This window comes from Eleginops maclovinus, chromosome 4 (genome assembly GCF_036324505.1).
Source record: "Eleginops maclovinus isolate JMC-PN-2008 ecotype Puerto Natales chromosome 4, JC_Emac_rtc_rv5, whole genome shotgun sequence".
Lineage (NCBI taxonomy): Eukaryota > Metazoa > Chordata > Actinopteri > Perciformes > Eleginopidae > Eleginops > Eleginops maclovinus.
Genome location: NC_086352.1, coordinates 137,745 through 163,472, shown reverse-complemented (window position 1 = coordinate 163,472; position 25,728 = coordinate 137,745). Strand labels below are relative to the sequence as shown.

Sequence of the window (25,728 nt, the reverse complement as noted above, 5' to 3'; positions counted from 1 at the left end):
ACAAAAGACACTTTCATTATTTTATTATAGGATTATATTTTATACAAACACAAAGAAAATCAATAATATTTGTTCAGATGAATATACACTCTGTTCTGTACAGCCATACAACGAGTCCTAAGTGTCTGAGTACGGGGGTCAATATGACCCAGAGGGTTAAAGGATGAACAGTGGTGACTGGCTTTACCTCCATTCCAACTCCTCATTCATCTCTACCTTTCCAACAAAACAAAGCCTGCTCATCCACATATTCAAAGTTTATCGATAGTTATTTATACTATATATAAAGTATATCAATTTTATATACTTTATATATAATGCATATATATGTCATGAAGTCCCCTTAGGGTCCTAAAGCCGGCTGGTATACGACTGTTTTTCAGTGTTTATTTACAGTTATTTACATCATCAACACACCGTCCAACGAAAGCAGCCCTGCGGTTTCCATGGTGAAGATGACCTCACTGCCAGCTGTGCTGCTGCAGGAAGTCGGGCAGCGCGCTGATCCGACCCGGACCGGACCGGGCCAAACACCTGAGCGCCTGCAGTAGGAGGGGGGGTGGCGCGAGCCCAGACAGCCATCTGAACACTTCATTTCCCAGCCGGCCTTGCCAGCGCTGCCGCTCATCCTGCAGGCAGCAAAAGGCTGGTGGTCCAGGCAGGAAGAGTAGCAGGAAGTCCAGGCAGCGCTGCGCCTCCCGCCGGTCCGCTGCGTCGCAGGAGACGAGGCGCTGCAGCGCGGCATCAAGGCCAGCGGGCCGAGCGCCGTGAGCCAGCAGGAGCAGCAGGCAGTCGGACCTCGACAGCTCCACCGCCAGCTGCACCGCACACTTCCCTGCGTCCGCTGCATGGGAGCAGCCGCCGCAACCGTCCAGGAAGTCCTGCCTCACGCCAGAGTCGCAGTCTTTCAGAGCCTCCACCATCAGAGCCAGGATGGACAGCCGGTTGTAGCGCACCGCCACGCTCAGGTGCGGCGCCCCCCCGCTGCAGCAACAGAAGCTGCATCGCGGTGCTCTGAGTGCGCTCACGGAGAACTGCTGCACCAGGAAGCCAGCGTAATCCTGGTGGTCGTGCACCAGCGCATACAGCAGCGCTTCTGACGGCAGAAAAGCTCGCGGCCGGCCATCCTCCCAGCTGAACACCTCCATGCTGCGCGTTTCTTCCAGCAGCCACACAGGAAGTTGCTCCCGAACAGAGCAGTAAAACGAGAAGGACGTCCTCTCACACTGTCGCTGCGACGGAGACGATGACAGGAAGTCTACCTGAGAGGAGACAAGCCAGGGCATGATCACACCTGGGCAGGGGGGCGACCTCAGGGCGGGAGCTTTAGAGACAATCGGTGACCTGAGGATGAGAAGGGAACAGCTTTTAGATACTGGGAACCAGAATCACTCACAACCCGACATGTTCATCATATATCAGATCACACACTCCTGAGGAGACATAACACACCTGAAGACACATAAACACTCCTGAGGAGACATAAACACTCCTGAAGACACATAAACACTCCTGAGGAGACATAAACACACCTGAAGACACATAAACACACCTGAGGAGACATAAACACTCCTGAGGAGACATAAACACACCTGAGGAGACATAAACACTCCTGAAGAGACATAAACACGCCTGAGGAGACATAAACACACCTGAGGAGACATAAACACACCTGAGGAGACATAAACACACCTGAGGAGACATAAACACATGAGGAGACATAAACACACCTGAGGAGACATAAACACCCTGAGGGAGACATAACACTCCTGAAGAGACATAAACACTCTGAAGACACATAAACACAACCTGAGGAGACATAAACACTCCTGAGGAGACATAAACACACCTGAGGAGACATAAACACTCCTGAAGAGACAATAAACACTCCTGAAGAGACATAAACACTCCTGAGGAGACATAAACACACCAGAGGAGACATAAACACATGAGGAGACATAAACACGCCTGAAGAGACATAAACACGCCTGAAGAGACATAAACACATGAGGAGACATAAACACATGAGGAGACACAAACACACCAGAAGAGAATAAACAGCCAGAGGGAGACATAACACACCAGAGGAGACATAAACACATGAGGAGACATAAACACGCTGAAGAACATAAACACGCCTGAGAGACATAAACACATGAGGAGACATAAAAAACAGAGAAAAAAACACCCAGAAACATAAACAACCCCCGAGGGGACTTCCCAAAGGAGACACAACACACCGAAGAGACAAAAACACCCTGAGAACAAAAAAACCCTGAAAGACATAAAACACCCTGGGGACATACCACCCTGAAAAAGAAAAACAACTGAGGAACAAAACACACCAAAAAACATAAACAATAGGAACATAAAACAAGGAAAGGGCAAAACACCCGAGGGGAAAAATAAAACCACCCCGGGAATTTACACCCGAAGGGAAAATAAACACACCGAGGGGGCATAACACACCCTGAAGAGGGCAAAACACACCGGAGAATAAAAACCCAAAACCCGAAGAGACAAAACCACCAAAGAGACATAAACACACCAGAGGGGCATAAAAACACTGAGGAGACATAAAAAAACCCCGAGGAACATAAAAACATAAAAGGCACAAAACACCCGAAAAACTAAACACCTGAGGGGACAAAAACCCGAAAGACATAAAAAACCCAGAGGAAATAAACAAAAACCCAAAACAAAACCCCTGAGGAGACTCACACCCGGGGGAAAAAACACCGAGGGGACATAAAAAAACCTGAAGAGAAAAAACCCAGAGAGACATAAAACACACCAAAAAGACATAAACCACCTGAGGGGAAAATAAAACCCGGGGAGACTAAACCACTGAGGAGACAAAACAAACCCCCAGAGACATAAACACACCGAGGGAAAAACACCCTGAAGGGGGAAAAAAAACACCAGGGACTAAACACACCTGAAGACATAAACACACCTGAGGGGACATAAACCACCTGGGGAAAATAAAACCACCCAGGAGGGCAAAACACCCCCTGAGGAACATAAACCCCCCCGAAAAAGACAAAACACCCGAAGAGACAAAAACCAAGAGGGGACATAAAACATGAGGAGACATAAACACACCGAAGAGACATAAACACACCGAGGGGGACATAAACACTGAGGGACATAAAACACCGAAGAGACATAAAAAACCACCCGAGGGGACACAAAACCCGAGAACTAAACCACCTGAGGAGACTAAACACCCGAAGAGACAAAACACCCTGAGGATACAAAAAACACCCGAAAGAGACATAAACCCCAAACCCGAGAGACATAAACACACCGAGGAGCATAAAACAAGAGGAACAAAAACCCCCAGAGAGACAAAACACAAAGAGAACTAAACACCCGGGGGAAAAAACACACCGAGGGGACATAAACACCCTGAAAAGACATAAACACATGAGGAACAAAAAACCCGAAAAGACATAAACACAAACCCAGGAGAAATAAACACACCGGGAGACATAAACCAAGAGAAAAAACACACCGAAGGGGACATAAACACCCCCCCCCAAAAGGAAATAAAAACCCCCAAACCCAGAAGAGACAAAACACACCGAGAGACATAAAACACCCCAAAAGAGACATAAAACACCTGAGGGGACAAAAACCCACCGAAAGACATAAACACACTAAACAAAAAACACACCGAAAAAGACAATAAAACACACCCGAGGAACATAAAAACCCCGAAAGACAAAAAACACCGAGGGGCAAAAACACCGAAGAACATAAAAACCTGAGGAGACATAAACACACCAAAGGGGGGACATAAACCATGGAGAATAAACACACAGAAAAAGGACAAAACACCCAGAAGGGACATAAACCATGAGGAGACATAAAACCCGAAAGGACCAAAAAACCACCTAGAGACATAAACACCCAAAGAGACATAAACACACCAGGGGACAAAACACACCGAGGGGAAACCCAAAAAAAAAACCTAGGAGACTAACACACCGAAAAAAAAAAAAACACCCGAAGAGACATAAAACCACCTGAAAAGGGGAAATAAACACACCAAGGGGACATAAACCAAAAAGGGACATAAAAAAACCCGAAGAGGACATAACAACCAAAAAACAAAACAACCGAGAACATAAACACCTGAAGACATAACAAAGGGAACATAAAAAAACCGAGGGGACATAAACACACCAAAGAAATAAAAAAAAGACTAAAACAACAGAAGAAACAAAAAACACCGAGAGAAATAAACACACCAGGAGCATAAACCCCCTAGGAGACAAACACCCAGAAAAACTAAAACACCAGGAAAAAACAAAACACACCTGAAAGAAACAAACCACCAGAAGAACATAAACACACGAGGAACTTAAAACCTTTCCCCAAAAACCAAAAAACCAGAAGAGCATAAAAAATAAAAATAAAAACACCAAGGAGACAAAAACCCCAAAAAGACAAAACCACCGAGGAGAATAAAACACCAAGGAAAAACCACCCAAAAAAGACATAAACCACCCCCGAGGAGACATAAACCCCAAAAAATAGAGACATAAACACACCGAAGAGAAAAAAAACACCCAAAGGCCCCCAAACCCAAACCAGGGGGAAAATAAAACACCAAAAGACATAAAAACCCCCCTGGGGAAAATAAACCACCAGAAAACAAAACACACCAGAGGGCAAAAAACAACCTGAAGAGACATAAACACCCCCGAGGAGACAAAAACACATGAGGGGGACTAAAAAAACACCGAGGAGCAAAACCACCGGAACAAAAACACACCAGAGAACATAAACACAAACCGAGGGCCCAAAAAAATAAACACACCTGAAGGAGACAAAACACACCTGAAGAGACATAAACCACCCCCAGAGACTAAACACACAGAGGAGACAAAACACACCTGGAACATAAAAAACCTGAGGAACACAAACCACCGAAGAGACAAAACAAAAAACCTGGGGAGACATAAACCCCACCTGAGGAACAAAACCCCTGAAGAGACCAAAAACCCCCAGAAAGAAAAAAAAAACACACCTGGGAACATAAACACGAGGAGACCAAAACCCCCAAGGGACAAAACACACCAAGAGACCCAAACACCCCAAAGGGAAAGACATAAACACACCAAGAGACAAAACACAATGGGAACATAAACACACCAGAAAGAGACATAAACACCCGAAGAACATAAACCACCTGAAGAGACATAAACACACCCGAGGGGAATAAACCACCAGAAGAGACATAAAAAACACACCTGAAGAGACATAAACACACCGAGAGACAAAACACACCTGAAAGGGAAAAAAACACACCCGAAAAACATAAACACATGAGAGAAATAAACACACCCGAGAACATAAAAACCCCCAAGAGAAAAACACACCCGGGAGACAAAACACCCCGAAAGGGACTAAACACACCTGAAGAGACATAAACAAAAATGAGGGGGACTAAACACACCGAAAAAAAACAAAACACACCGAGAGACATAAACACACCGGGGAGACAAAACACACCGAGGGAAAATAAACCACCAAAAAACTAAACCACCAAAAAGACATAAACACACCGAGAGACAAAACACACCGAAAAGGGCATAAAAACACCGAGGAGACTAAACACACCAAAAGGGGAAAATAAAAAACCCCCCAAGGAAAACAAACACACCGAAGGACCAAAAAAAACACCAAAGAGGGAAAAAAAACACCCGGGAGACAAAACACACCAGAAGAGACTAAACACACCTGAAAGAAAAACCCCAAAATGAGGAACATAAACCCCCCGAAAAGGACTAAAAACACCGAGGAGACATAAACACACCGAGGAGAATAAACAACCGAAGAGAATAAACACCCGAGGAGACTAAACACACCGAGAGACAAAACACACCGAAGAGACAAAACACACCAGAAGAGACATAAACAACCCGAGGGAAAATAAACAACAAGGAGACATAAAAACCACCTGAAAGACATAAAAACACTGAGGAGACTAAAAACCAAAGAAATAAAACACACCCGAGGGGGAAAAAAACACACCGAAGAGACCAAAAAAAAACCGAAAACATAAAACACCTGAGGGGGACATAAACACACCGAAAGACATAAACACACCGAGGAACACAAAAAAACCCGAAGAGACAAAAACACCAGAAAGGGCTAAACACATGAGGAGAAAAAAACCACCCGAAGAGACAAAACAACCCTGAAGACAAAACACACCAAAGAGACAAAAAACACCAGAAGAACAAAACAACCAGAAGAGACAAAACACACAGGGAAATAAAACACACCCGAAGAGACAAAACACACCAAGGGAAAATAAACACACATGAGGAGACATAAACACACCAGAAGAGACATAAACACACCTGAAGAGACATAAACACACCTGAGGAGACATAAACACACCAGAAGAGACACAAACACACCAGAAGAGACACAAACACACCTGAGGAGACACAAACACACCAGAAGAGACACAAACACACCAGAGGAGACATAAACACACCAGAGGAGACATAAACACACATGAGGAGACACAAACACACCAGAAGAGACACAAACACCACCAGAAGAGACATAAACACACCTGAGGAGACATAAACACACCAGAGGAGACATAAACACACATGAGAGACACAAACACACCTGAAGAGACATAAACACACCAGAAGAGACATAAACACACAGAAGAGACTCAAACACACCTGAGGAGACATAACACACATGAGGAGACATAAACACACAAGGAGACATAAACACACCTGAAGAGACATAAACACACCTGAGAGACATAAACACACCAGAAGAGACATAAACACATGAGGAGAATAAACACACAGAGGAGACATAAACACATGAGGAGACATAAACACACCAGAGGAGACATAAACACATGAGGAGACATAAACACACCTGAGGAGACATAAACACATGAGGAGACATAAACACACCTGAGGAGACATAAACAACTGGAGGAGACACAAACACACCTGAGGAGACATAAACCACCAGAGGAGACATAAACACATGAAGAGACATAAACACACCTGAGGAGACATAAACACACCAGAGGAGACACAAAACACACCTGAGGAGACATAAAAACACACCAGAGGAGACACAAACACACCAGAAGAGACTCAAACACACCAGAAGAACATAAACACACCTGAGGAGACATAAACACACCAGAGGAGACATAAACACACCTGAGGAGACATAAACACACCTGAGGAGACACAAACACACCTGAAGAGACAAAAACACCCTGAGGAGACATAAACACACCTGAGAGACATAAACACCCTGAGGAGAACAAACACAGCCTGAAGAGACATAAACACACCGGAGGAGACATAAACACACCAGAAGAGACATAAACACACCAGAGGAGACATAAACACACCTGAGGAGACATAAACACACCAGAAGAGACATAAACACAACCAGAGAGACATAAACACACCAGAGAGACATAACACACCTGAGGAGACATAAACACCAGAAGAGACATAAACACACCTGAAGAGACATAAACACACCTGAGGAGACATAAACACACCAGAAGAGACACAAACACACCAGAAGAGACATAAACACACCAGAGGAGACATAACACACCTGAGGAGCATAAACACACCAGAGGAGACATAAACACACCTGAAGAGACTAAACACACATGAAGAGACATAAACACACCAGAGGAGACATAACACACAGAGGAGACATAAACACACCAGAAGAGACATAAACACAACTAGTAACCTGGGAACAAAACACACCCAAAAAAGACACAAAAAACACTGAGGGGACATAAACAAAGGAGACAAAACACACCGAAAGAGACATAAACCACCAAAGGGGACAAAACACCCCTGGAGACAAAAAAACACCGAGGACACAAAACACCCAAAAAAACAAAACACACCTGAGGAGAATAAAACACACCAAGGAGACATAAACAAACCCCGGGGGGACAAAACCACCTGAAAGACATAAACAACCAAAGAGACAAAACACACCAAAAAAGACATAAACACACCGAGGAGACAAAACACACCTGAGGGGACATAAACCCCCAGAGGGCAAAACACACCGAAGAGAATAAAAACCCAGAGGGGACAAAACCACCTGGGGGAACAAAAACACACCGGGGGACAAAAAACACCAAAAGGGGCTAAACCCAAGGAGACTAAACACACCGAGGGACATAAACCCCAGGAACACAAACAACCCCCGAAAGAGACTAAACACACCAAAAGACATAAACACACCTGAGGAGACATAAACACACCTGAGAGACACAAACACACCTGAGGAGACATAAACACACCAGAGGAGACACAAACACACCAGAAGAGACATAAACACACCTGAGGAGACATAAACACACCAGATGAGACACAAACACACCTGAGGAGACATAAACAGCACCTGAGGAGACACAAACACACCTGAAGAGACATAAACACACCAGAGAGACATAAACACACCTGAGGAGACATAAACACACCTGAGGAGACACAAACACACCAGAAGAGACATAAAACACACCTGAGGAGACATAAACACCAGAGGAGACATAAACACACCTGAGAGACACAAACACAGCCTGAAGAGACATAAACACACCAGAGGAGACATAAACACACCAGAGGGACATAAAACACACCTGAGAGACATAAACACCATGAGGAGACACTAAACACACCTGAGGAGACATAAACACACCAGAGGAAGACATAAACACACCTGAGGAGACATAAACACACCTGAGGAGACATAAACACACCAGAAGGAGACACAAACACACCTGAAGAGACATAAACACACCTGAGGAGACATAAACACACCAGAGGAGACATAAACACACCTGAGGAGACATAAACACACCTGAGGAGACACAAACACACCAGAGGAGACATAAACACACCTGAGGAGACATAAACACACCAGAGGAGACATAAACACACCTGAGGAGACATAAACACACCTGAGGAGACACAAACACACCTGAAGAGACATAAACACACCTGAGGGAGACATAAACACACCAGAGGAGACTAAACACACCTGAGGAGACATAAACACACCAGAGGAGACATAAACACACCAGAAGAGACATAAACACACCTGAGGAGACATAAACACACCTGAGGAGACATAAACACACCTGAGGAGACATAAACACACCAGAGGAGACACAAACACAACCTGAAGAGACAAAACACACAGAGGAGACATAAACACAGCCTGAAGAGACCATAAACACACCTGAGGAGACATAAACACACCAGAGGAGACACAAACACACCTGAGGAGACATAAACACCAGAGGAGACATACACACATGAGAGACATAAACACACCTGAGGAGACATAAACACACCAGAGGAGACACAAACACACCTGAGGAGACATAAACACACCAGAGGAGACACAAACACACCTGAGGAGACATAAACACACCTGAGGAGACATCAAACACACCAGAAGAGACATAAACACACCTGAGGAGACATAAACACACCTGAGGAGACATAAACACACCTGAGGAGACACAAACACACCTGAAGAGACATAAACACACCAGAGGAGACATAAACACACCAGAGAGACATAAACACACCTGAGGAGACATAAACACACATGAGGAGACATAAACACACCAGAGGAGACATAAACACACCTGAAGGAGACATAAACACACCTGAGGAGACATAAACACACCTGAGGAGACATAAACACACCTGAAGAGACATAAACACACCAGAGAGACATAAACACACCAGAAGAGACATAAACACACCAGAGGAGACATAAACACACTGAGGAGACATAAACACACCTGAGGAGACATAAACACACCAGAAGGAGACACAAACACACCTGAGAGACATAAACACACCTGAGGAGACATAAACACACATGAGGAGACATAAACACACCTGAAGGAGACATAAACACACCTGAAGAGACACAAACACACCAGAAGATGACATAAACACACCAGAGGAGACATAAACACACTGAGGAGACATAAACACTCCTGAGGAGACATAAACACACCTGAGGACACATAAACACACCAGAGATGAACATACACAGAGGAGACATAAACACCTGAGGAGACATAAACACATGAGAGACATAAACACACCTGAGGAGACATAAACACACCAAGGAGACACAAACACACCTGAAGAGACATAAACACACCTGAGGAGACATAAACACACCTGAGGAGACACAAACACACTGAAGAGACATAAACACACCTGAGGAGACATAAACACACCTGAGAGACACAAACACACCTGAAGAGACATAAACACACCTGAGGAGACATAAACACACCAGAGGAGACATAAACACACCTGAGAGACATAAACACACCTGAGGAGACACTAAACACACCTGAAGAGACATAAACACACCTGAGGAGACATAAACACACCTGAGGAGACATAAACACCTGAGGAGACATAAACACACCAGAGGAGACAAAAACACACCTGAGAGACATAAACACACCTGAGGAGACACAAACACACCTGAGGAGACATAAACACACCTGAGGAGACATAAACACACCAGAGGAGACATAAACACGCCTGAGGAGACATAAACACACCAGAGGAGACATAAACACACCTGATGAGACATAAACACACCTGAGGAGACATAAACACACCTGAAGGAGACATAAACACACCAGAGGAGACATAAACACACCTGATGAGACATAAACACACCAGAGGAGACACAAACACACCTGAAGAGACATAAACACACCTGAGGAGACATAAACACACCTGAAGAGACATAAACAACCTGAGAGACATAAACACACCAGAGGAGACATAAACACACCTGAGGAGACATAAACACACCTGAGGAGACACAAACACACCTGAAGAGACACAAACACACCGAGAGACATAACACCCTGAAGACACATAAACACACCAGAGGAGACACAAACACACCTGAAGAGACATAAACACACCTGAGGAGACATAAACACACCAGAGGAGACATAAACACGCCTGAGGAGACATAAACACACCTGAGGAGACATACACCTGAGAGACAAAACACACCTGAGGAGACATAAACACACCAGAAGAGACATAAACACGCCTGAGGAGACATAAACACACCTGAAGAGACATAAACACACCTGAAGAGACATAAACACACCTGAGGAGACATAAACACACCAGAAGAGACATAAACACACCAGAGGAGACATAAACACACCTGAGGAGACATAAACACACCTGAGGAGACATAAACACACCAGAGGAGAAACACACCTGAAGAGACATAAACACGCCTGAGGAGACATAAACACACCTGAAGAGACATAAACACACCTGAGGAGACATAAACACACCAGAGGAGACATAAACACGCCTGAGGAGACATAAACACACCTGAGGAGACATAAACACACCTGAAGAGACATAAACACACCTGAGGAGACATAAACACACCTGAGGAGACATAAACACGCCTGATTAGACATAAACACACCTGAGGAGAAACACACCTGAAGAGACATAAACACACCAGAGGAGACATAAACACACCTGAGGAGACGTGGAGGTCCTGCAGTCACAGTTTTTGTCTCTGAGTCAAACTTCAGTCCTCAGCTCCGTTTCTATTTTATACCCCCCCCCTTCAGCTCCATGTGTGGAGGTTATATTTACAGCCTCGGGGGGGGGGTTTGGATGTTGGACCGGGCAGTGGGGGGGTCGAGTTTCTGAAATTGTCCACATAGCGAACATAGCGGCCTTCAGATGGCGGCAGCAGGACATATTATCCAGTAAACAACCTTCAGCAGATATTATCATTGTTGATGTTGTTGTTATTGTTGTTGTTATTGATATGTGATCAAACTGCACAGAGACATGTGTGTTAGACACATGATGTATTTGATTCTGTATTTGAAATGTTTGCTGCCTCCAGTTCAAATCAAATTCTGTGGTTTTCCCTGTGTGTCCCTGTGTGTGTCCCTGTGTGTGTTTCCCTGGCTGTCCCTGTGTGTGTTTCCCTGGCTGTCCCTGTGTGTGTGTCCCTCTCTGTCCCTGTGTGTGTTTCCCTGTCTGTTCCTGTGTGTGTCCCTGTGTGTGTTTCCCTGTCTGTCCCTGTGTGTGTCCCTGTCTGTCCCTGTGTGTGTCCCTGTGTGTGTTTCCCTGGCTGTCCCTGTGTGTGTGTCCCTGTCTGTCCCTGTGTGTGTTTCCCTGTCTGTCCCTGTGTGTGTTTCCCTGTCTGTCCCTGTGTGTGTTTCCCTGGCTGTCCCTGTGTGTGTTTCCCTGTCTGTCCCTGTGTTTCCCTGTGTGTGTTTCCCTGTGTGTGTCCCTGTGTGTCCCCCTTTGTGTGTGTCCCTGTGTGTCCCTGTGTGTGTCCCTGTGTGTGTTTCCCTGTCTGTCCCTGTGTTTCCCTGTCTGTCCCTGTGTGTGTTTCCCTGTCTGTCCCTGTGTGTGTGTCCCTGTCTGTCCCTGTGTGTGTTTCCCTGGCTGTCCCTGTGTGTGTCCCTGTGTGTGTTTCCCTGTCTGTCCCTGTGTTTCCCTGTGTGTGTCCCTTTGTGTGTGTTTCCCTGTCTGTCCCTGTGTTTCCCTGTCTGTCCCTGTGTGTGTTTCCCTGTCTGTCCCTGTGTGTGTTTCCCTGTCTGTCCCTGTGTGTGTCCCTGTGTGTGTTTCCCTGTCTGTCCCTGTGTCTGTCCCTGTGTGTGTCCCTGTGTGTGTTTCCCTATGTGTCCCTGTGTGTGTTTCCCTGTGTGTGTTTCCCTGTGTGTGTCCCTGTGTGTTTGTTTCCCTGTGTGTGTCCCTGTGTGTGTTTCCCTGTGTGTGTCCCTGTGTGTGTGTCCCTGTGTGTGTTTCCCTGTGTGTGTCCCTGTGTGTGTCCCTCTGTGTGTGTCTGTGTGTGTCCCTGTGTGTGTTTCCCTGTGTGTGTGTCCCTGTGTGTGTCCCTGTGTGTGTTTCCCTGTCTGTCCCTGTGTGTGTTTCCCTGTCTGTCCCTGTGTGTGTGTCCCTGTGTGTGTCCCTGTGTGTGTTTCCCTGTCTGTCCCTGTGTGTGTTTCCCTGTCTGTCCCTGTGTGTGTGTCCCTGTGTGTGTTTCCCTGTGTGTGTCCCTGTGTGTGTTTCCCTGTCTGTCCCTGTGTGTGTTTCCCTGTGTGTGTCCCTGTGTGTGTTTCCCTGTGTGTCCCTGTGTGTGTTTCCCTGTGTGTGTGTGTCCCTGTGTGTGTCCCTGTGTGTGTGTGTGTGTGTGTTTCCCTGTGTGTGTCCCTGTGTGTGTTTCCCTGTGTGTGTGTTTCCCTGTGTGTGTCCCTGTGTGTGTCCGTGTGTGTGTGTGTTTCCCTGTGTGTGTCCCTGTGTGTGTGTCCCTGTGTGTTGTATAGGGGTTAGTTAATGTAAATGGTCTGCAGAGGCTAGGTGTGTTCCCACTGTCTGAACCGCCTCCATTGGACTCATTTGTTTACTTACGGAAAATGGTGACATCACTATGGAACACTCACATTCCTATTGGCTAGCACTCCAACACATTTTACGTCAGTGGTCACCAACCAGTCAATCGTGACCGTATTTTTCAGTGTAGGACTCTTTAAAGTAGAGACTCTACATACTGATATACACCTGAACATCAGCAGGAGAGGACTCTTTAAAGTAGAGACTCTACATACTGATATACACCTGAACATCAGCAGGAGAGGACTCTTTAAAGTAGAGACGCTACATACTGATATACACCTGAACATCAGCAGGAGAGGACTCTTTAAAGTAGAGACTCTACATACTGATATACACCTGAACATCAGCAGGAGAGGACTCTTTAAAGTAGAGACGCCACATACAGATATACACCTGAACATCAGCAGGAGAGGACTCTTTAAAGTAGAGACTCTACATACTGATATACACCTGAACATCAGCAGGAGAGGACTCTTTAAAGTAGAGACGCCACATACAGATATACACCTGAACATCAGCAGGAGAGGACTCTTTAAAGTAGAGACTCTACATACTGATATACACCTGAACATCAGCAGGAGAGGACTCTTTAAAGTACAGACTACATACTGATATACACCTGAACATCAGCAGGAGAGGACTCTTTAAAGTAGAGACTCTACATACTGATATACACCTGAACATCAGCAGGAGAGGACTCTTTAAAGTAGAGGCACTACATACTATATTTGTGAATAAATTCAGTTGACATACCGAATATTTTTGTAGTTATTATTAAATATGTAAATGTCTTTTATTTCCTCTTCCTGTATTTTCTGTATGCTATTAGTCCTACCTTTAAAACTCTGTGTATCTAATATATTGCACTGTAGACCCTTCATGAAGTTTTACCACACACACACACACACACACACACACACACACACACACACACACACACACACACACACACACACACAGGAACACACTCTGCTGATCAGTTGCAGTGTGTTTCTCTCTTCTCTTTATTAACCGGCCGTGTGTGTGTTGTGTTGTCTGTGGGTGTTGTGTTGTGTTGTGTTGGTTCGGTTCAGTCTGGTTTGTTCCGGAACTCTGATCCCCGGTGTGCAGCGTCAGTCTCTCGGGTTCAGAGTGTTAGCATCTCTCGGCTCTTTAGCTGTTAGCAGCTAAGCTAGCGGTTAGCCTGAGTTAGCCGCTAACTGTTAGCCTCGGTTCTCCTCATGCCGGCGATGCTGGAGAGGAACTCGGAGGGGAAGAGGAGAGGCCGAGCCGGCAGCAGCGGACCCGGGGCAGCGGGCCTTCCCGCTGGGAAGAGTCTGTCCGGGAATGGAACCACCAGCAGCTGTTGGGAAGAAGAAGGCTCCGGATCCAGCAGCGACGAGGAGCATGGTGGGTAGCCTCGGACACTATTACTGAGTGTAGTACTGTGTGGACTCTGAGCAATACCGTGTGTTTCTGTGTACAGGTGGAGGGGGGATGCGAGTCGGGACGCAGTATCAGGCCGTGGTTCCGGACTTTGACCCGGGTAAGAGAGTAAAACGGGCTCGGTGGCCCACAGGCGGAGTGGTAGCCTCGAACACCTCTGAACTACAGGATGAGTGTCCCAGAGGTGTAACACCAGTTCTCTGGCTCACACTGAGTTATTGTTCATGTCGTTAGCAATACATTACATTTATACACATAATTGTGTGTGTGTGTGTGTGTGTGTGTGTGTGTGTGTGTGTGTGTGTGTGTGTGTGTGTGTGTGTGTGTGTGTGTGTGGCAGGTTGGTCTGGTTGTGTTCCTGTTTTTATTCAGTTTAAGATAACTCACAGGAAGTTACAGAGAAACTCAAGATATGAATACATGTGTATATGGTTAGTAATGGAGACTGCAGTGCATATTCACTTTGTGTGTGTGTGTGTGTGTGTGTGTGTGTGTGTGTGTGTGTGTGTGTGTGTGTGTGTGTGTGTGTGTGTGTGTGTGTGTGTGTGTGTGTGTGTGTGTGTAGACGTGGCGCAGGAGGCTCACGTCAGAGAGAACCTCGGCATGTTGGTGTGGATCCCAAGCAGTGCTCTACTCCAGACTCAACGTAAGTCATCCAAGTGTGTGTAATCCAGGTGTGTGTGTGTATGGTGGTCCAGGTGTGTGATCCAGGTGTTAACGGTGTGTTTTTTGTTCCAGTGGACGAGTACATTGCCATCGCCAAAGAGAGACACGGCTACAACATGGAGCAGGTCAACTTTTATTTTATTGCAAACTTTAAAATATTTGTTATAATGGATCAGGAGTCAGCTGGCCCCCTTTAGTGTGTGTGTGTGTGTGTGTGTGTGTGTGTGTGTGTGTGTGTGTGTGTGTGTGTGTGTGTGTGTGTGTGTGTGTGTGTGTGTGTGTGTGTGTGTGTGTGTACCTGAGTCCAGTCTCTCTTTATGGTGTGTACAGTATGTACACTCACCGGCCACATTATTAGGAACACCTTGCAAGCACCGGGTTGGCCCCTCTGTTGTCTTCAGAACTGCCTTAATTCTTGCAGCAAGCTGCTGAAACACTCCTCAGAGATGCTGGTCCATATTGACCTGGAAGCATGATGCTGCTGCTGTACATCTGTCGGCTGCACAGCCATGATACCAATCTCCTGTTCCATCACATCCCAAAGCTGCTCTATAGGATTCAGATCTGGGGACAGCAAGGCCGGTTGAGTACAGTGGCCTCATGGCATGTTCAAGAAACCAGTTGGAGATGATTTGAGCTTTGAGACATGGCACGTCATCCAGCTTGGGCTAAGGGGCCCAAAGTATGCCAAGAAAATATCCCCCACACCATTACACCCCCACCCACCAGGCTGAGCGGCCGATACAGGGCAGGATGGATCCATGCTCTCATGTTGCGCCAGAGTCTGACCCTACCGTCCGAAGATCACAGCAGAAATCGAGATTTCATTTTTCCAATCTTCAGTGTGTAGCCTCAGTTTCCTGTACCTAGCTGACAGGAGTGTGGCCGAGGTGGTCTTCTGCTGCTGTATCCCGTCTGCTTCGAGGGTTTTCTATACCTTGGTTGTATCCAGTGGTTATTTGAGTCACTGCTGCCTTTCTGTCATCTTGAACCAGGCTGCCCACTCAGCAGTTTCTAAGACATTCAGACCAGCCCGTATGGACCAACAACCATCCCATGTTCAAAGTCACTTAAATTCCCCTCCTCCCCCGATTTGATGCTCTGTCTGAACCAGGTCCTCTTGCCTGTATCTGCATGCCTAAATGCATTACGTTAAGGAGCAGTGGAACAGTTGTCCCTGAGAACGGGGCATTGAGTGTGTGTGTGTGTGTGTGTGTGTGTGTGTGTGTGTGTCTCCAGGCTCTGGGGATGCTCTTCTGGCACAAACACAATGTAGAAAAGTCTCTGGCGGATCTGCCTAACTTCACCCCGTTTCCTGACGAGTGGACAGTGGAGGACCGGGTTCTGTTCGAACAGGCCTTCAGTTTCCATGGGAAGAGCTTCCACCGCATCCAGCAGATGGTACCAGTCTGTTCATACCAACAAAACCAGTTTGTACCAGTGAAAGCAGTGTGTTTCTCATGGTGTGTTTCCTGCTCTCTCTCAGTTACCTGACAAGACGATGGCCAGTCTGGTTCGGTTTTATTACTCCTGGAAGAAAAGTCGCAGTAAAACCAGTCTGATGGACCGACAGACCCGTAAAAACAAGAGAGATAGAGACGACAGGTGAGCTGACACCTGCACAGGTTACATGACACCTGGACAGGTAACATGACACCTGCACAGGTAACATGACAGGAAACAGGAAGGGTATTATTGCATACACCTGTAACACTCGTGTGATGCTGTGATGTTTTCAGTGAAAATGAAGTTGAGGACAGAAATCCTCCCAGCGACTTGGAGCCCGACCAAAACAAAGACGACAAGAAGGAGGTGAACATCTGTTTTTGTTTACTGGGGGTTTTTCTAGCGCACTAACTTTTTTCTGCCCGTTACCCCTTTGGCTGTTTTTTACTGGCTGTTTATGACTGGTACTAAAGTTTTCTGGCTGTTTTTGTGACTGTATCAACTGTTTTACTGGCTGTAGGTAACTGTTTTCCCGCCTGTTTCGACGTTACTGCCGTTCACGGCTGTTTTCGCGTTTTCTTCTGTTTTACTGCCTTTTACGCTTAGCGATGTTTACTCGTTTTCTGATGTATCGACTGTTTACGACTGAAAGGGCGTTTACGAGTTTACTGACGTTTTTCTTGCTTTTTTCCCTGTTTACCGTATGCTGACGTTCCCGGGGTTTACGACTGTGTCTGATGGGTTTCTGACGTAACGACTGTTACCCTTACGGGCTGTTTACCCTGTTTTTTTGCTTTTTCTGCGTTTACCCTTTCACGCTGTTTACTGACTGTTCTGCGTTTACGCCTTTTTCTGACCTTTTACGCCCTTTTCCCGGGTTATACGACTGTTTCGACTATCGACTGTTACGACTGAGCGACGTTTACTGCGTATACACTGTTTTCACGAAACTGACGGGGTGACGTTACGACGGTTTACGACGTATACGCGTTTACAATTATACGATGATGCGACGTTTCTGACTTTTTCGACGATACGACCCCCGTAACACGTTGCTGACTGTATGCGACTTATGCTGACTGATACGCCCGTTTATTTCTTTTACGACTTTTACTCCCTTTTTCGACTGTTTTCAGTTAAAATGCCTTTTCTGACTGTTTTCGCCGTTTACGACTGTTTACTCCTTTACCCTTTTGCTACTTTTTTTTGCCGTAACTTCTGTTTTTCTCTGTTACGAGTTTACAGGTTTACTGGGGGTTTTTCTGAGTGTTTACTGCCTTTTACTGCCTTTAGACGTTACGACTGTTTACTGGGTTTACTGGGGTTTTACTACTTTTAAAACTGTCACTGGGGGTTTTCTGCCTGTTTTCCCTGTTTTCGATGTTTACTGACTGTTCACGGGGGGTTTACTGGGTTTTCACGTAACTGACTGTTTCTCCTGTTTACTACTTTTTTGACTGTTTACACATTTTTCGGCTTTTACTGCCTTTACTGCCTGAACGATGTTACGACTTTTTCGACATTAAATGCTTTTGTGACTTATGCAACGTTACTGCCTGTTCACGCGTTTACGCGTATACCCTGTATTCGGACTTTTCTGCTGATTTACTGAAAATTTTACTGGCTTTACCCGCGTTTACTTGCTATTACGCTGCAAGGTGTTTTTCGCCGTTTTTTTGCGTTTACGACTGTTTCTGGCTGTTTTACGACTGTTTACTGGCTGTTTACGGCGATGCGTAAAACAATGGTTTTTGGGCCCGTTCACTGCTTTTACGACTGTTTACTTGCTATTGACGGACTGTTACTGGGGTTTACGGCCCGTTTGCTTGCGTTTACGCGTTACTGCCCACTGACTTTTTACTGGGGGTTTTCTGGCTGTTTTGTGATTATCTAAATGTTTACTGGGTTTACGCCCGTTTTTCTGCTATTACTGGCTGTTTTTTGGCGGGAGCTAACTGTTTACCCTGTTCCCGGCTTTTAATGCTTTTTACTGCCTGTAATCACTGCTGTTTTAAAACCGCCCGGGGGGGTTTTCTGACGTACTAACTTTTACGCCTTTTCACTGGGTGTTTTCTGCCTGTTTACTGACTGTTTACTTGCGTTACGACTGTTCACTGGGTGTTTAAAGACTGTCTTGCGTTTACGGGCGTATACTGAAAGTTTTTTGACTAGCTGACGTATACACGTTCTGACGTAGCTGAAATGTTTGCTGACTTACGACTTTTGCTGACGTAAAACTGACTTAAACTGACGGGGACTGACTGTATGGACGTATACGACGTTCGACGTAACACTTTTGCTGACGATGCTACGTATACTGACTTAAAACTGACTTAACGCGTATGCGACTGTATGGACTTTTCTGACGTTGCTGACTGAGCTACTTATCTGACTGTAAACGACGTAAAACCTGTAAACTGACTGTATGCTGACTGATACGACTGTTCGCGATCTACTGTTGCTGACTGTAAAGCGACTTTGCTGACGAATCGACTGTTTTTCCTGACATCGACTGTATGCTGACGTACTGACGTTTTTCTCGTACTGGACTGTAGCTGACGTATGCTGCTGTATCTGACTGTTTGCTACTTTATTGGGGCTGTAGCTGATGTATTTCAATGTAGCTGACGTATCTACTGTTTGCGACTTATTGACTGATCTGACTGTATGCGACTGTACTGACTGTTGCGCTGTATACTGACTGACTACGTTACTGACTGTATGCTGACGAACTGACTGTTTTTCTGACTGTAGCTGACTTTTAAATTTTTAATTACTGTTTTTTAAATGCTGAACTGAAAACTGACTGTAAAAATCGACTTTTAAATGACCGTAAAAACTGACTGTATTTTCGAACTGTTTTTCTGACTGTTTCTGACTGTATCGACTTTATCTGACTGTACGACGTATCTGACCAAAAATTGCGACTGTATCGACTTTGCTGACTGGATCACGATCCGACTGTAATACTGTTCTTAACGGACTGTTTGGCTGACTTTTTTGCTGACTTGGGGTGACTTTAAAAAAAAGGACTTTAATTGGGAGTTAGGGTGGGTTTAGGTGACTGAAGGGCTTATGCTGACTGTACTGACTGTATGCGACTGTTCTGACATCGACGATGGACTGTATGCTGGGGGGATGCTGACGTTTCGACTGTTAAGCTGGACGTTTTGCTGACTTTTTGCTGACTGTACGACGTTGCTGACTGGCTGACTGATGCGACGTTTGGGTGATGAGCTGATGTAAAACTACTTTTGCTGATTTTGCTGACTTAACCCTTTTCTGCTAAATCTGACTGTATGCTGACTGTATACTGACTGTATGCTGACTGTATGCTGACTGTATGCTGACTGTATACTGACTGTATGCTGACTGTATACTGACTGTATGCTGACTGTATGCTGACTGTATGCTGACTGTATCTGACTGTATGCTGACTGTTTGCTGACTGTATGCTGACTGTATACTGACTGTATGCTGACTGTATCTGACTGTATGCTGACTATCTGACTGTATGCTGACTGTATACTGACTGTATGCTGACTGTATGCTGACTGTATGCTGACTGTATACTGACTGTATGCTGACTGTTACTGACTGTATACTGACTGTATGCTGACTGTATGCTGACTGTATGCTGACTGTATACTGACTGTATGCTGACTGTATACTGACTGTATGCTGACTGTATGCTGACTGTATGCTGACTGTATACTGACTGTATGCTGACTGTATACTGACTGTATGCTGACTGTATACTGACTGTATGCTGACTGTATACTGACTGTATGCTGACTGTATACTGACTGTATGCTGACTGTATGCTGACTGTATGCTGACTGTATGCTGACTGTATGCTGACTGTATACTGACTGTATGCTGACTGTATGCTGACTGTATGCTGACTGTATGCTGACTGTACTGACTGTATGCTGACTATACTGACTGTATGCTGACTGTATGCTGACTGTATGCTGACTGTATGCTGACTGTATGCTGACTGTATTGCTGACTATGCTGACTGTAGGCTGACTGTATGCTGGTCTGTATGCTGACGGGTATGCTGACTGTATGCTTACTGTATGATGACTGTATGCTGGATATGCTGACTGTATGCTTGATTGTATGCCTGACGTATGCTGACTGTATGCTGACTGTTATACGACTGTATGCTGATATGTGACTGTATGCTGACTGTATGCTGACTATGCTGACTGTATGCTGACTGTTTGGCTGACTGTATGTGACTGTAGCTGATGTATGCTGACTGTATGCTGATTGTATACAGACTGTATGCTGACTATATGCTGACTGATATGCTGACCCTGTATGCTGCTATGCTGACTGTATGCTGACTGTATGCTGACTCCTGATGACTGTACTGTATGTCTTCTGCGACTGTATGCTGACTGTATGCTGACTGTATACCGCTGTATGACTGACTTATGCTGACGTATGCCTGACTGTATGCTGACCTGTATGCTGACTGTTTACTGCTGTATGCTGACTGTATGCTGACTGTATACTGACTGTTTACTGACTGTATGCTGACTATATGCTGACTGTATGCTGACTGTATACTGACTGTATCTGACTGTCTGTATGCTGACTGTATACTGACTGTTTACTGACTGTATGCTGACTGTATGCTGACTGTATACTGACTGTATACTGACTGTTTACTGACTGTATGCTGACAAACTGCTCTTAGGCTCCTTACACTGACTGTTTACTGACTGTCTGCTGACTGTATGCTGACTGTTTCAGGTGAGTTCTGGATCAGAGAGGTCGGAGGTCAAACCAGCAGCTGGTTTAAAGGTGAGAAACCTGAAACTGTCTCACTCTTTACCTTTCTGTCTGTTACCTGTCTGTCCTCAGGTGGATAGCAGTAACCTGTCTGTCTGTTACCTGTCTGTCCTCAGGTGGATAGCAGTAACCTGTCCGTCTGTTACCTGTCTGTCCTCAGGTGGATAGCAGTAACCTGTCTGTCTGTTACCTGTCTGTCCTCAGGTGGATAGTAGTAACCTGTCCGTCTGCTACCTGTCTGTCCTCAGGTGGATAGCAGTAACCTGTCTGTCTGTTACCTGTCTGTCCTCAGGTGGATAGTAGTAACCTGTCCGTCTGCTACCTGTCTGTCCTCAGGTGGATAGCAGTAACCTGTCCGTCTGTTACCTGTCTGTCCTCAGGTGGATAGCAGTAACCTGTCTGTCTGTTACCTGTCTGTCCTCAGGTGGATAGCAGTAACCTGTCTGTCTGTTACCTGTCTGTCCTCAGGTGGATAGTAGTAACCTGTCTGTCTGCTACCTGTCTGTCCTCAGGTGGATAGCAGTAACCTGTCTGTCTGTTACCTGTCTGTCCTCAGGTGGATAGTAGTAACCTGTCTGTCTGCTACCTGTCTGTCCTCAGGTGGATAGCAGTAACCTGTCCGTCTGTTACCTGTCTGTCCTCAGGTGGATAGCAGTAACCTGTCTGTCTGTTACCTGTCTGTCCTCAGGTGGATAGTAGTAACCTGTCCGTCTGCTACCTGTCTGTCCTCAGGTGGATAGCAGTAACCTGTCTGTCTGTTACCTGTCTGTCCTCAGGTGGATAGCAGTAACCTGTCTGTCTGTTACCTGTCTGTCCTCAGGTGGATAGCAGTAACCTGTCTGTCTGTTACCTGTCTGTCCTCAGGTGGGCAGTAAGGCGTCTCAGCGTCTGAAGAAACGTCCTCCCAGAGGAATGTTCCTGAACCAGCAGGACGTGGTCTGTCTGTCCTCTCAGTCGCCTCAGGGTCTCCTCAGACAGCTGGACTGTCAGCTGGTCTCCATCAAGAGAGAGGTATCTGTCTGTCTGTCTGTCTGTCTGTCTGTCTGTCTGTCTGTCTCTTACCTGTCTGACTCTCACCTTTCTGTCTCTCACCTGTCTGTCTCTCTGACAGATCCAGAGCATCAAACAGTCTAACAGCTCTCTGAAAGAGAAGATCTGCTCAGGAGTTGATGACTTCAGACAACCTGAGGTAACAATCAGCTGTTTAGAAGTCAGCTGTTTAGAAGTCAGCTGTTCAGAAGTCAGCTGTTCAGAAGTCAGCTGTTCAGAGGCAGGTCCAGACCAGGTTTCCATAGAGTAAAAACAGCTGTTCATGTTGTTGTTGTTGTTGTTGTTGTTGTTGTTGTTGTTTCAGGTGAATCAGAAGTTTAACACCCGCTGGACAACGGAGGAGCAGCTGCTCGCTGTACAAGGTAACACCTGGAACACACCTGGAACCCCTGTACTCATTGACCCTCTTCCTCAGTGATTGGTCAGTAACCCTCTCTCTCGTCCAATCACACACAGCCATCAGGAAGTATGGGCGGGACTTCCAGGCCATCTCCGATGTGATTGGAAACAAGTCGGTGGTGCAGGTGAAGAACTTCCTGGTGAACTACAGACGGAGGTTCAACCTGGATGAGGTTCTGCAGGAGTGGGAGGCCGAGCATGGGCTGGAGGTGGGGGGCGCAGAGGAGGACGACAAGATGGAGGACAAGATGGAGGAGAGTCCTGCTGAGGAGGAGGAGGTCACTGACACAAAGGAGGTGAGACTACAAATCCCAGAATCCTCTAAATCTAAAGACACATAACAGTTACTCTGCTGGGATTCTAATGTGTCTCCTCTCCTCAGGACTCAGACTCCCAGAAGCCCCTGGCCTCGTGACTCTGAGACCCCACCCCTCATTACTTTACTATGATTGTATTTGTTTTATTTTATATAAATCTTGTCTCCTGTATTTAATTTTTTTTATTTTATACATGATGCTGCAGTACTTCAGTGGGACTGTTATTGGTCAGGTGGGAGGTTACCTGTTGTCACTGCTCCTTGTGGACCAATCAGAAACCGGACCTGTCACTGAGTGGGCGTGGCCTGTTTTTAATCTGTGTGTTGGTGTGTGTGGGGGGGCAGTCGGTCACTCAGGGTGGGAAAATAAAACCAAAGTTCAATAAAATAATTTCCTTCTTCTGCAGTTCCTGCTCGTCCTTCCTTTAACACACCTGAATATAAATATATGTTAATGAGGATAATTAAAGGAACTCTTTAAACTGATTCCTCAACCAATCGCAGAACATTTAGAGAACACATCATGGTTTGGTGTCTGGTGGTGCGAACATAAACAACATGAGAAAACAAGTATTTTTAAGAAACTATTTATCATTAAAAAAGCACATGCTAAAGACAAGTCTTTACACAGAATTTAAACTTAAATAAAGAACCCTAAAAGTTAAAAAACTGAAACACTAGGACAATGAAGATATGTCAAACTGCAGAGAGCCGAGCAGACGTGCAGTCAGAGCAGACGTGCAGTCAGAGCCGAGCAGACGTGCAGTCAGAGCAGACGTGCAGTCAGAGCCGAGCAGACGTGTCAAAGGGTCAGTGTCAGTGGGGGTCCCGGGCCTTGTTGATGAGGCCGATAGCAGAGGTTGGTTGTTCAGGTGGAGAGAGGTTCTGGTCCTGATGGAACAGTTTGTGTCCAGGGTGGGAGGGTCCGCCACAATCTTCCCTGCCCGCCTCAGGGACTGTGTACTTATACTCTACAGTTCAGAAGTTAATGGTGTATTTTTACTCCTCTACATGTATTTAACCCCTTTATTTGCTCGGCAGATCTGGATTACTGATGGTAAATATAATCTCCCTTAAATCAGACTGTAGTTCACCTGCAGTAAATCCAGCAGCTACCCTGCAGTATACAAAGCCAATCAAACTAGCTGCACCTTTACCAGCTCTGAGAACACTTTACTGATCAATCATTATAAAACATCCATCCATCCATCCATCCATCTTCTCCCGCTTTTCCGTCAGGGTCGCGGAGGTAACAGCTCCAGCAGAGAGCCCCAAACTTTCCTTTCCCTGGCCACATCAACCAGCTCTGACTGGGGGATTCCAAGGCGCTCCCAGGCCAGTGAAGAGATATAATCCCTCCACCTGGTCCTAGGTCTACCCCTCGGTCTCTTCCCAGCTGGACGTGCCTGGAACACCTCCCTAGGGAGGCGCCCAGGTGGCATCCTCACTAGGTGCCCGAACCACCTCAACTGGCTCCTTTCAACGCGAAGGAGCAGCGGTTCTACTCCGAGTCCCTCCCGGATGACTGAACTTCTCACCTTATCCCTAAGGGAGATGCCAGCCACCCTGCGGAGAAATCCCATTTCGGCCGCTTGTATCCGCGATCTCGTTCTTTCGGTCATGACCCATCCTTCATGACCATAGGTGAGGGTAGGAACGAAGATGGCCCGGTAGACAGAGAGCTTTGCCTTCTGGCTCAGCTCTCTTTTCGTCACAACGGTGCGGCAAAGCGACTGCAGTACCGCTCCCGCTGCTCCGATTCTCCGGCCCATCTCACGCTCCATTGTTCCCTCACTCGAGAACAAGACCCCGAGATACTTGAACTCCTTCACTTGGGGTAAGGCTTCATTCCCTACCTGGAGTGGACAATCCATCGGTTTCCTGCTGAGAACCATGGCCTCAGATTTGGAGGTGCTGATCCTCATCCCAGCCGCTTCACACTCGGCCGCGAACCGATCCAGTGAGTGCTGAAGGTCACAGACCGATGAAGCCATTAGGACCACATCATCTGCAAAAAGCAGTGGTGCAATCCTTAGCCCACCGAACTGCAAACCCCCTCCCCCACGACTACGCCTCGAAATCCTGTCCATGAATATCACAAACAGGATTGGTGACAAAGCGCAGCCCTGGCGG

At 46.2% G+C, this 25,728-nt stretch overlaps 2 protein-coding genes across 8 annotated transcripts; one reads left to right on the top strand and one right to left on the bottom strand.

Annotated features, from left to right (window-relative positions):
* Positions 1-6: 6 nt before the first annotated feature.
* Positions 7-11,696, bottom strand: ankrd9 (ankyrin repeat domain 9). Of its 4 annotated transcripts, none has more exons than XM_063882439.1 (2): positions 11,607-11,696; positions 7-1,344 (listed from the first exon to the last, which is right to left on the bottom strand). In XM_063882439.1, exon 2 carries the CDS (start codon positions 1,284-1,286, stop codon positions 462-464), a length of 825 nt encoding a protein of 274 aa, XP_063738509.1. In that variant the 5' UTR covers positions 1,287-1,344; positions 11,607-11,696; the 3' UTR covers positions 7-461. The 4 variants fall into 4 exon arrangements, with proteins under 4 accessions (XP_063738509.1, XP_063738511.1, XP_063738512.1 ...); XM_063882441.1 differs by having other exon boundaries at positions 11,587-11,673; XM_063882442.1 differs by lacking the exon at positions 11,607-11,696 and adding an exon at positions 11,551-11,568.
* A 2,713-nt stretch (positions 11,697-14,409) lies between these two features.
* On the top strand, positions 14,410-24,001 carry rcor1 (REST corepressor 1). Of its 4 annotated transcripts, none has more exons than XM_063882586.1 (13): positions 14,410-14,876; positions 14,953-15,012; positions 15,478-15,558; positions 15,651-15,703; positions 16,818-16,979; positions 17,065-17,183; positions 17,318-17,390; positions 21,792-21,842; positions 22,695-22,841; positions 22,942-23,019; positions 23,176-23,242; positions 23,337-23,575; positions 23,662-24,001. In XM_063882586.1, exons 1-13 carry the CDS (start codon positions 14,708-14,710, stop codon positions 23,692-23,694), a joined length of 1,332 nt encoding a protein of 443 aa, XP_063738656.1. In that variant the 5' UTR covers positions 14,410-14,707; the 3' UTR covers positions 23,695-24,001. The 4 variants fall into 4 exon arrangements, with proteins under 4 accessions (XP_063738656.1, XP_063738655.1, XP_063738654.1 ...); XM_063882585.1 differs by having other exon boundaries at positions 23,170-23,242; XM_063882584.1 differs by having other exon boundaries at positions 23,167-23,242.
* Positions 24,002-25,728: the final 1,727 nt, after the last annotated feature.

Excerpts from the sequence above, each read along its gene's own strand:
- ankrd9 (XM_063882438.1), bottom strand. The coding sequence starts at position 1,684 with ATGTCTCCTCAGGTGTGTTTATGTCTCCTCAGGTGTGTTTATGTCTCC. Across the intron at positions 1,345-1,592 it reads GAGTGTTTATGTCTCCTCAG|GTCACCGATTGTCTCTAAAG; the intron begins GTGTGTTTATGT and ends TCTCATCCTCAG.
- rcor1 (XM_063882584.1), top strand. The coding sequence starts at position 14,708 with ATGCCGGCGATGCTGGAGAGGAACTCGGAGGGGAAGAGGAGAGGCCGA. Across the intron at positions 22,842-22,941 it reads TGGTCTCCATCAAGAGAGAG|ATCCAGAGCATCAAACAGTC; the intron begins GTATCTGTCTGT and ends TCTCTCTGACAG. Across the intron at positions 23,243-23,336 it reads GCAGCTGCTCGCTGTACAAG|CCATCAGGAAGTATGGGCGG; the intron begins GTAACACCTGGA and ends AATCACACACAG.